A 12,483-nucleotide genomic window follows, 5' to 3' on the forward strand; every position below is an offset into this window, starting at 1 on the left:
TATTCTTCAAGCTTCACCCACAGCTACCCGCTGGGTTTCTCAGACTCGCAGCTACCCGCTGGATCCCTCAAGCCTATCTCATAGCTACCCGCTATACTTCTCTTCAAGCTTTACTTACAGCTACCCGCTGTACTCATTCAAGCTTTACTCACAGCTACCCACTGTACTTCGTGGATGAGTTCTCTCTTGAAGCTTTCCCAGATACTTCACAGTCCTTGACTGATAAAGAGTCTCCTCTGGTACTCCTTCAGTACTCCATCCCTTTACACCTGCCCCTGGCAACAAGAGTGGTTGACCCTCTGTCAAATTCTTCTCCCTTGCCTCCAGGCAGCGATCAGACTCCCCTCAGGGCGAGCCCCTTTACACGTGGTTAGGCCCCAGGCTTCAGGCCTACACCTCGACTGTTGCTCCACACACACCCACCCAGGCCACAACCTGGGTGGAAAGAACTCCGATCACCTGACTCTCTCCGAATAAATAGCCTCTCCCAGCAGCCTCTGCGGCCCAATAAAACTCCTGCTGATTGCCTGAGAAAAATATATTCACTCATAAACTGAATTCACTGTAATCTATCATACTAATGCCAAAGGTAACAGTGCCACCTATTGACAAAAGGGAGAAATCACAGTTAAACCCAAGCTTAGGAGAAAACCCATTTGATCAAAGACTACAAATTAGCCAGGCTAGTTACCACCTAGCACAACTAACTTTACTAGCAGCCCTGTTTAGGCCAAGGCGCTACATGTGTGCATAACAATGATAACTGTGTGTACTGTGTGCTGTTTTTACTAAGCAATGTGCCCATTTTACTCTCTGCATTGCAGGGAGAACAAAAACTGCACATTGCTGCTGTCTGTAGAGAGCCCTGAGTTGTTTACCAACACAGAGCTCTCTTCTGTCATTCGCTCAGCTGATCAGTGGGTTCTGGTAATAAGTCATTGGCCAGGACCCGTTGATTGGCTTGTGCAGTAGCATTCCCATTCCTGCCTGTTTACAATGTGTACACTCCACCATCCTGCGCTCTATGCCATACACTCAAAAAGTATATGAGCCTTTTTTCTGGGGCATATTCAGGCGTTTTTTGGTCCATTAGGCTTCAGTAGGAGCTACTGTAAATAAGTAAGCCTGAAGAATCTCTCCTGCTATATAACTGCTCTCTTCACCTTCCCAGCTCAGGAAACAAACTCCTAAAGCATGATACACATGTGAAAATGCCTGTAAAATATCTGTAATACACCTATAATATGCCTTAAAAAACTCTTTAAACACCTATGCTCTGCACAGGTGTGAATAGATGCTTATGGCCAAAATGTGAGTGTGGAATTTAATTTCAAGCTATATGTTTTTTTTTCTCTGTTGGTTTCATCTTGTGGGATAGAAACAAATAAAAATTATAATTTTGAAAATCGTGTTTTATTGTTAAAAATCAAGGTGTTTGTATGTTGTAATTTGTCTTTTTTTAATCCGATGTAATAATTGAGAGCTTACATTTCTGGTGGTTAGACTGTATTAGTCATTACAAATCCTGCATTTAATTCCAGGAAATCTAAACAGATAAGTATTGACCACGAAAGTCATCTATACAGAAAAAATCGAAAGATAATAAAATCACTGTTTAAACTGCCTACGTATTGCTAAATAGTATGCGTCGGAATGAAACTAGTTAATTACACTGTACAACAACAATAATGTTAGTGTAGACGACTTTGCGTTCTGTTGACAGAAATACCACAAAACCAAGGGGAAGTGTGGGTGAGTGTGGGCAGGTCAGGTGGTGAGAAACCTCACTGTGTCACTCTCCAAGTCTGATGATGATTGGATGATGCTGCCTGTAGAAACTGTTTAAATTCTCCTACTCCTGAGCCCTTACACAGCAAAACATTGCATCTGATTTTGCAGAATCACTGCTCAATAGTGCAGGAGAGCGTCTTACATTTTGCAGTATCATCTGGATTAGAGATCAGCCAAGGTAAGACACATAATCAGCTTCATCCGCTGATCATTTCACTGCTTTCATTCCATTTATTTGAACACATACTTATGCACGGTATTAATATTCACTTTTTATTTTTCAGATATTGATTCAAAGATGAAAACTGCTGCGTTCATTGTGTGCCTTGTCGGCTTGGCCTATGCATATCCCGTAAGTATCTATAGATCATTATGGTTTATAAAATAATTTTTTTGTGGGCAAAAGAATCCTGGAGCCAAGTATATTTAAGATCATATTTTTATTGTATAAGGTACAGCTTTTAGAGTGAATGTTTGCCTCTAATAATAAGTATGTCATGCTATAAGCAATGCAGTCAGAAATGAATAAGCAAGTCATTCACTGACAGATCCGCAGTGAAAAAAACAAATGTGATGCTTTTTTTAACCTTTTAAATGTTGTTTGCATTGCATTGGTAAAGTTTGGGTATTGTACATAAAAAAGAAGGGTAACAACTGCTTGTGGCTGCAATATAGGCCCACCAGTGGTCTTTACTCCCCTACTCATCTAGTGTTTTAGCATCACCTTGACACTATATATTCAAAACACCATTAGGAGATACGGCTCATAAAGATATAACTTCCATTTGAGGTATTCTGAATTGATGCAGGTGTACTATAAAATACTGTGATAAATGACATGCTTTTATGTACAATAGGCTCAATTCATAAAGCAAACACACCAGACTAAGGATGCCTATTGTCAAAAACATTTTAGCTATATATAGAAAAGTCCAAGGAGACTTAAACATTACAGTTAAATGGCTGAAAATAGAGACCAGTATCCTTGTGATAATGCTTTGAAAATTGAGCCTTAATTTTACTAGGATTGGTTTGCATCTCTAATCTGTCCCATATTTTCTCAAACTCACCTACTAGTGGCAATAGAATAAATAGGATTAAGCTGCAGCTTGATAAGGCAGCCATTCTCAACCAGGGTTTTGTGCAACCCTAGGGCAGCCTTTTTTTTATCCAAGGTGCCCAGGCACCCTGGGTGACCTTCAGATTTCTGCAGGGGTGCCTTGGCAAAATGCCTAAAAATTGCCCCAAAATTGTATACAAGCCAGTGGGTGGATGAAGCCTGCCTTTTAATTACACAAAGCCACAGGTTTTCTTTGTGCACCATTACAACCTTCCAGTCGTTGGGTGCTATCCTTTTTTAGCACTTCCCTGCCCCTCTCCAGTAGCACTGGAGTAATATTAGCTGAGTGAAGGAGAAGAAAAACATTGAAATACTAGTAAGTGCCAGTGTGTCGTGGAAGAATAAATTACCTCTAACATTGGGTGTGTGGATGTTGCTAGGTTATGTATACTTTTTAGTTTATTTTTTTATATTTTAGAATGGGGTGCCCCAAGAGTAAGTATCATTTTAAAGGGTGCCTTGACTGTAAAAAGGTTAAGAAACACTGCCCTAGGGTTCCTTCAGGGTTGCCTAGGGCTTCTTGAGCAGTGACTAACTGACCTCCTCTCTGATGGCACCGGCATGGTTCAAGGTCCAATGCCACTTTCTAGAGTCAGCAGCATGGCTGCAAGGGTGTCATTTTAGCCACCGCCTGTAACGGGGGACATTCTTACCACCACCATTTTTCCTAATGACCCCAGATGGACTAATCTTACTAGAGGTTCCCTGAGACTTGAAAAAAAATTATAAGGGTTTCTCTGCAGTAAAAATATTGAGAAAGGCTAGGATAAGGTGAAAGACAGGCATACATACATACTACATTTTGCCTGCAGTAGTTACATTTAAGGTCATTTATCATAGGTGTTTAGTCAAGACAAAATTATATAGCATGAGAGCCCCCTGATTAAGGAACATCCCGGACATGCTTACTTCCATGTCATTATGGGATACAGTATTGATTTGTAGGTCAGCAGGAGGAACCAGTGAGAGTTGCAGGTTACCCTGCTTGAAGTGTTTGTTTCCCAGCAGACTTCGGGGATTGACTTCTAATGAATTGAGTGGTGTTCAGATCACTTTAATAATATACTGTATAATTCTATTCTAATATATATCAAATTCACGAATTATTCTTCTTTGCTATAGAAGTAAATTTGTACATACCTGCATACTGGTTTTGTTTTCTGCCTATACTGTGTAAGAACACTGTAGTGTCTCTGTTATTTTACGTGTCATTTTTTTAATTTGTACATTCAAGATGATTCAAAAATGAGGTGAAGCTTGAAAACCATCTTACAGACAGAATGTTTTCTTATCAGATAACATTTGTAATAAAATTTTTCGTTTGCTTTTAGACATCATCAGACTCAAACTCTTCTCCCGTGGTTAGTATTATAATATAATCTTTTTTTTTTTTTTCTTGCAGGACCAATGTCACATAATACAAGCCTTGTCTATTTTTCTCTATACATTTCAGTGTTTCCATTACGCCTTAGTTTATGAGGTCCACTTCATTTGCCCCGTCAACCAAAGTGCTTAGATACACTTATTGGTTTAAATTATAGTACATACATTCTATAACTACAATTCCTGAGTTCATGCACAGGAGCCCCCAGCATGCTGTTCATGGGAGGGCTGTCAGGGTTAGGTCTTCATTCTATCAGTGGACCACTACTTGGGTATCGAAAGTTCTAACACTACTTGGGTATCAATTCTTCTTCTTTTTTCTCATGTTTGTAGGATTCACCTGAAAGCCACGATACTTCTTCTTCATCAGAAGAGTTCACCATCCCCCCTGCAGTAAGCATTACACTGGAGCCCTTAACCGATCAACCAAGAGGTGACAGCCTGCGTCTTAGACGTGCTTTAAGACAGGTAAATGTAACAAGGATAAACTGTGTATGGAAAGACTGCTTTAGACATAAGAATAATTTGTCTCAAGAGTTACCTAATGAACAACCACTTGCTGACAATCACTTGGTATTTTTATTATGCTGCAAATGAGGTGGCTGATAACCAAAACTGAAATGCTCAGTAGCATTATGATGAAGGGTTATGTAGTTTAGGTCTTATGACCCTTTCACACAGGGAGGACTCCGTTCCGATCAGCAGGGGATCTGCTCACAGATCCCCTGTTGATCTCAGCAAAGAGGGCAGATGACAGGTCCATATTAGCTCAGTTTATGCTGAGCCGACAAGGACAGGGCCTGCTCTGCTCTATGGGTGCCTGGGTGTTAACAGACTCCGCTGTCCATTTACACTTGGCTACCTCCGATCTGCCTACACAGGGGAGGATAGATCCCCTTCCATTTGTTTTTACTAGATCGGATTAAATCAGAGGTAGGCAGGTATGAACGGAGACCCAAGTTCATTTACACCCGCTGGTCCCGAAGGATGAATGGACCATCCGATCAGGTCTGCCTGAAAAACTGAAGAATGAACCTGATCACAGCGGTCGTGTGAAAGCAGAGATATGCTGTATTAGGACCTGTCATAAGCAGAGAGGTCCCTAATGACCACCTGAGTTTAAAGATTTATTAATGGACAAATGACAGAACAGCAACCTAAAAGTCAGATTAGAACCACTCATTTGAAAAAAGGGGGGTCATTTGTAACTCTTTGCTGTCTTTGATCTGAATGTTAACATTCCCCAGCATGTTAACCCATTCTCGCCCTGTCCCTTTAACAGAGTCTATATGCCTGGGGGTTGCTAAAACTGTTGCAAAAATGTATTCACGGAAATCTTCTGAACTCAAGCAAATACAATTTCACTAGTAGGGGTTAGAATTATCATTAACAGGCAATGAGTAGATTGTTTTTTCAATATTTTGCACATTTTCTTTATTTATTATATCAGAACTAATTAGACATATAAAAAGAAATCAAAAATGTAAAAAAATATAACCCAAAAAATATCATTAAAATTGACCTAAAACTATTACAGTTCACACTAGCAATCCATCATGCCACACCATCAGGGAGGCATGTGATTGGGCCCCACGCCTCCCTGACTCCTTATTAATGCAATGCAAACAACAACTAGAAATTTCTAATTCCAGAATTATACCTCATTCATAGTTATACATGAGACTAGGCAGTTATGATATATGCACGCTTCTAATTACATGTGTTACAGTTTTTAATCGCATGTGTTAATATTTTCCCCATAGTTTGTATCTTCAAGTGAAAGTCACAGTAAATCTATCTCAAACTCATTCCCTGACTCCTCCGCCTCCTCCTCCTCTGAAGAATTAACAACTGTTCCTACCGTTAACGGGACAACAGCTGATCAAGCACTAACAGAAAGCCTGCGCCGCAAACGTGCCGCTGGACGGGTAATAAGACTCATGATTGAATGATGATATATAATTGATCACAGTACTGATAAACATGCAAAGTATTACAATTCACACATCCCTTTTATACTTTTTAAATGTTATCGTGCTAAAAAATGTATGTATATTAACATTCCCCAGCATGTTAACCCATTCCTGCCCTGTCCCTTTAACAGGGTCTATATGCCTGGGGGTTGCTAAAACTGTTGCAAAAATGTATTCACGGAAATCTTCTTAACTCAAGCAAATACAATATCACTAATAGTCACTAGTAGGGGTTGGAATTATCATTAACAGGCAATGAGTAGAATTATAACACATTCATAGTTATACATGAGACTAGGCAGTTATGATATATGCACACTTCTAATTACATGTGTTACAGTTTTTAATCGCATGTGTTAATATTTTCCCCATAGTTTGTATCTTCAAGTGAAAGTCACAGTAAATCTATCTCAAACTCATTCCCTGACTCCTCCGCCTCCTCCTCCTCTGAAGAATTAACAACTGTTCCTACCCTTAACGGGACAACAGCTGATCAAGCACTGACAGAAAACCTGCGCCGCAAACGTGCCGCTGGCCAGGTAATAAACCTCATGATTCAATGATGATATATAATTGATCACAGTACTGATAAACATGCAAAGTATTACAATTCACACATCCCTTTTATACTTTTTAAATGTTATCGTACTAAAAAAACATAAATTCATTTTAGTAAACAATATAATTGACACTTTTTTCCTCATTCTGGTATCACCCTGCATGCTAGAGTGAGAGAAATAGCTCAGGGTTCATCATTTATATTAAAAATTAAGGGATGAGTTTGTGTCCAGTAAATAGATACCACACATATTAAGCCTTTAAACTGTGTGTGCTCGCAAAAGAGCAAAATATCCAAAATTGGCTGTAGGGATTGCTTGAAAGACCTTTAACTTAAAAAATGATGAACCTAGAATTATTTCTCCCACTCTCACATGCAGAGCCAAATATGTGTTGTACAGTAATAGATTATACATGCATGCGTGCCCTGCGCATATTTGAATTCATTCGGGGTGGGGGGTGGAGATTTAAAAGTATACCTCAAGGCAAAACTTTATTTTAGTTTGGATAGAGTGGAGATGGATTAGAACACTTGTTAGGTTTTTATTGCTACCTCTACCCCATTAGGGAAATTCACCCACTCCTATTTTGCATTATCATCAAAAGTGGAAGCAAAAAAAAAAAAAATCCCAAATTTTGGGTTATCCCCAGAACAGTAATAGAGAGGAAATTTTCCAATGGGGACACTATTTCTGGTAACCCGGGGGCTCCAATGGATTCCCTTAATTTGCAGAGATTTCTTCTCACTTCCTGTAATGACTATGGGAGAGGAAGTGATGGGAAATCTCCTCAATAGGACCCAGATTGGCAAAAAACCTTCCCTTACTCTTTCCAAAAGTAATTCGTTTTTATTTTTGTATTACATTGTAAATGTATAGCCACATTTTATTTATTTTTTTACTTTACTATCACAAGGAGGCCCCCTATATCAGGAAAGTTGACCACCAATGGTGTAAGAGTGTGAAGGTACCTCAGGACTAAGGCCACATGCACACTGGGCATTTAGCCTATGTGCGTCCAATTCCAGCATTTTAGTGCACCCAGGAGGTGCAGTGTCCAGTCCCTCTGCCTGCAGCCTGTGAAACACTATGGCAGACTAAAATACCCTGCCGCTGGTAGGGGCTAAATACTGTACCAAAGTGGACTTGCGTTTTTGGCACTATGCGTTGAGGAATGCATGCCTAAAATGCAGATATTCTGTGCTCTGGGCATTCGTCCCAGAATGCATAGGGTACCAAACGCAAGTGTCACTCACTACAGCATTTAGTCCTGTCCAGCCACAGTGTATTTCAGCCTGCCATAGACTTTGATAGGTTGCAGGTAGTGGGGCTGGACACTGCACCTGTGCCTCCAGAGTGGAGGCACACAGGCTAAACATCTAACTTATGTTTAGAAATACTGCTCCAACTAAAGCATAAAAGAAGAATCCAGCAATAATTTCATTTTCTTAAGTGTGTTTGTCTTGTATTCCGAACAGAATCCTCACAGCAGCTCCTCAGAACATTCTTCTGAAAGCACAACCACCGAGAGCACCAGCAGCCACAAATCTGAGAGTTCAGAAGAAGATAGCCAAGAGCGCAGCACTAAGCAGAACCTATTGCAGGGTATCCTGGAGGTATCCATTGTACCTGACACTTCTGAAGAGAGCTCAGAAGAGAGAACCACAAATACTCCCATCTTCCAGCCCTGAACATGTCAACGGATCATGACATTTATTGTTTCTGCCTTCTGTCTTCCTATTTAAATGAATGGTTTATGTAATGTAATTAATGCAGTTCACTATTAATATCCTCACATGGACTTCTGCACGTGTTAAAGTAAAGGCTTGCAGGGTATCCAACCTTGTTCTAAATTTAGGATTTAGGCCCTCCTATCCTTACAAACCATTATAGTTTCCATGTCTGATATATATATATATATATATATATATATATATATATATATATATATATATATATATATAGGAGGGATCAGAGGGCCCTGCTCGTTAGAGCTTACAATCTAAAATATATCAAACATGGGCATGCTAACTCTAGCCTAATTACAAGACAATGTTAATGTTTTATTTCATGATGTTTTGGTCAATGCTTAAAGTAGATGTAAAATCCCCTAACTGATATAGATTCTTCCCATGAATTTAAATGAGTGGTGTATCGCTTTCCATAGCCAGTGTAACAAATCAGTGTGTATGGGTGGCCTTTATTACTGTATTGGCTCAAAACTGAGCTTCCATGATAACTTATGGATATGAATGTTTATTGTATCTGCTGCTGATATAGAAATTGATACATGACTAATAGACTACTTTCATAACACTAGGGACATATATGCAATTTCCAGTATTTTGTGCAATGCAGAAATACACCTCTTTCTACTGCATGCATTTATACTTGACTTGTAATGACTGTATAGAAATTAAATAAGTTTAAGCCTCACAATCACTTACCTTACTTCCTGTATAATCACCTCAATTCTGTATCATTTTTTTTATCTTAATAAAGATATATAGACACTATTGTCTTCTGTGTCCAGTTGTTATGTTATTATTAGTGGTCTATGATAAAAATCATGAATAGGCAAGTCCTGCATGAGCCATTATGTACTGGGACTTTGTAATAAGTTTATTAATATAATTTTTAAACTTGGTGAAGCTACTGCTGGAATGTTAACAGCTGAATTCGGGTTCAAGGACATAATTAAAGATATACAGTAGCAGCCCCTTTACTGATACAGATAAGAAGAACAGCAGTGAGCAATCTGAATGTGGTATATTAACAGATTTATTGTGGTGAAAAGACAAATAGCAACTCACATTGTGACAGTTAAAATCAGGCTCATCACATAGTAAGGGCTTCCGATGGACAGTCTCACAACAACAGAGAACCTCAGACCACGATAGTAGCACTGGGTGGAAGAATACACCTGCAGGACCAAGAGAACACACCAGGGGGCACCAACCTAAGTGCAACATTAATAGTACAGAGAATATTGTTCTCATGCTGCTTTTGTGGGGCAGCACCTGGAAAATTGTCATCATGCTGCTTTTAAGTAGCAGCACCTGGAAAAGCTGTTATCGCCTTACTATTTTTAAAAACGACCCAGCTAAAAATGAATTCTGTCTAATTGGAGATTAGCAAATTGATTTGCACAAAACAGAACCTAAATGAGAGAATAAATCCAGTTTTCTCCAAGCTAGTATTAGATGGGCAGCATCAATGAGCTTTGCTAGCAAACCCTATGCACTCTTGTTGGTTTAACTTTGCTAGCAAAATTGATTAATGCACATAAACCGGTAAAGTATTTAATTCCTGAAAAATCAAATTGTGCTGTGGGCCCCCAAACCTGGCTCCCTAGTCCCTCGGTAACCTGTTAACTGATGGGTTCCATTGAAGATGTCACTTTTTCTCAAATTCTGTTAGCCCTAAACTGACCTGAATTGACTAATAGGCAAGTTATGGCATTGGAAACTAGTCACTGCTCTTGGGAACATGCACCAATAATATTACAAACAGTACTCAGCAACAGTGTAATCGGAGAGTGTATATTTGACTTATGCCCCGTACACACGATCCACAAATCGGTCGACAGATCATCCAACTTTTTTCGCTTACCAATCGAAAGTAGAAATTGAATAGGTTAAGTCACGAAAATTCTCCTACGACAGAAAATAAAATCAGAAGTGATGTCATGTGTTATAGAGAGAGAAGGGAGATTGGACAAGGGCTACTCCAAAAGATGCCCTCAATCACCAGGAAGAGCTAGGACTATCACGGTACCCAAATATACAATAGAACATTGGATAAAAATAGAATTTATTTTACAATTACAAAAAATACACATTGCACCAAAGAAGTGTGTTGTAGTGTATTTGTATTGTATTTTCGGACGACAACTGTACTGACTAAACGAAAATCGTATGATCTGGTATCGTACGAGGAAAATTTTTGTGCTTGTCCGATCTAATAATATCGGATGAACTGTCCTGATCGGCTCTGGAAAGCTCTGTACTAACGATCCAATTATCATACGGTCACGTCAAAAGCGGTATTTTTCGTCCGATTTTCAGATCGTGTGTATGGGTCATTATGCATTGATTCTTTTTCTTCAACAATTGGTTTGGTTTACATACAGGTGTATTAGGTCTGCTTTGAACGGCTGATAGAAATTGGCTAACAGCTCGATGAAGCCATTCTTATTCCTCCTGGTGCAAAACTTTCCTGCTACTGGACAGTTTTTATCAAATACTCTTTAAGAATTAAGTGGATGCAGATGATACAGCAGTGTAAAAATGTTCAGCACAGGTAGGTGTGAAGAACGCAGTTTAAGACCTTGGCCACCTTGGCCACCTTCACCAACGTGTGACCAATGGCTCGTCAAATCACACCACCCTGTCACCAATACGTAGCAATGACACTCTTAGCCTCACCCTGCACAATTTAAATACCAGAAGACTGAGAGCGATCATCACTGGGTTCCGTTAACTCTTCAGTTAAATCTTTATACCCCAATTCACTGCCACCAGATAACTATCGACCTAATAACCAATCACAATAACAATTATGATTTTTAATAAATGTCTACTACACACTGTCACCACAGGCAGGAATATTCCTGAGGTATTTAGTATAGTAGCGCTCTTCTACTAAAGGACAGGGATTCTTTATGTTCTAGATTAGTGCATTAGAGACAATATTAATGATTTTAAAATATAGTTTAATAAAAAAAACTGGTAAAATGGTGGTGCAAACAAAATATTTACATAAAAAATGTATTACAAAGAAAAAGAGACAATAATGTAACAGAAAACAAAAGGAGATTAAGCATGAAAAATACTAACAAAATCTTGGTTCAGTGAGTCTAGCAAAGCCCAGTCAATGAGCAAGATGGATCAATGTTCTCTTGGCTGATGTTCCTTGCTTGATGCTAAAGGAGAGCTCTAGAATGCTGATGCAATCACTCTTTTCTGACCTCTGAGGAGGGTGTGGACAGGCCTGATCAATGAGAAGGTCTGAGGAGTGGCTGATGGGATGTCTTTTTGATCATGCAGCTGCCACGCCCTCAGAAACAGTTTTCTATGTGCATTAATATTTCGAGTATACCACATTTCATGATCTGGTGGCCCACACATTATTGTGCAGCAATTGTCATTCCAGAGATACTAAACATATCCTTAAGATAGGCAGGTCACCCAGGAGGTGGAAGAAGTCTATTCCGCTTCTTGTATAGGATAGCCTAGCCATGTGTGACCTTGAAGCGTTCAGTATTTTCTTCCACATTGAAATATACAATCAGTAGTAACATAGCTTTATCTTGATCATATCTAATTTTATGGATTAGATGTAGATTTTGAGACTGAATTGAATAAGGGATCTGTGAAGAAAGATCATACAAAAATTGAATACAAAAAATAAACTGCGCTTGTGATATCTAATAGCAAAATACAGCTGCAACAATCAAGTGGGATATTATCACAAATTAAAATAAATGGAATATGTTGGGCAAAATTTACAAAATAAGCATCGAGTGAGTCCAAGAGTCACAAACGTGACATATCTAATGTGTAAATTCTTGACTGTTGTATCACCAACTTCCTCCACCTTGTGAAACCACCACCAATAATTAAGATGTGCTTTTACCAGAGAGAGTTGACCCCCTAGT

General features: G+C 39.1%; 1 protein-coding gene across 1 annotated transcript; it reads left to right on the forward strand.

Annotated features, from left to right (window-relative positions):
* Positions 1 to 1,811: 1,811 nt before the first annotated feature.
* Positions 1,812 to 9,340, forward strand: LOC141108843 (uncharacterized). The gene is made up of 7 exons (XM_073600810.1): positions 1,812 to 1,969; positions 2,076 to 2,143; positions 4,243 to 4,272; positions 4,628 to 4,762; positions 6,058 to 6,222; positions 6,642 to 6,806; positions 8,303 to 9,340. The coding sequence occupies exons 2-7, from the start codon at positions 2,090 to 2,092 to the stop codon at positions 8,513 to 8,515; spliced, it is 762 nt and encodes a 253-aa protein (XP_073456911.1). The 5' UTR covers positions 1,812 to 1,969; positions 2,076 to 2,089; the 3' UTR covers positions 8,516 to 9,340.
* The last annotated feature ends 3,143 nt before the right edge of the window (positions 9,341 to 12,483 follow it).

Source organism: Aquarana catesbeiana, linkage group LG01, assembly GCF_042186555.1.
Source record: "Aquarana catesbeiana isolate 2022-GZ linkage group LG01, ASM4218655v1, whole genome shotgun sequence".
In the NCBI taxonomy this organism is placed as follows: domain Eukaryota; kingdom Metazoa; phylum Chordata; class Amphibia; order Anura; family Ranidae; genus Aquarana; species Aquarana catesbeiana.

What these genes read in the sequence shown, in the direction of transcription:
- LOC141108843 (XM_073600810.1), top strand. Translation starts at nt 2,090, where the DNA reads ATGAAAACTGCTGCGTTCATTGTGTGCCTTGTCGGCTTGGCCTATGCA. An exon ending in ACTCAAACTCTTCTCCCGTG is followed by an intron (nt 4,273 to 4,627) that starts GTTAGTATTATA and finishes TCATGTTTGTAG; the next exon opens with GATTCACCTGAAAGCCACGA. An exon ending in GCAAACGTGCCGCTGGACGG is followed by an intron (nt 6,223 to 6,641) that starts GTAATAAGACTC and finishes TTTTCCCCATAG; the next exon opens with TTTGTATCTTCAAGTGAAAG.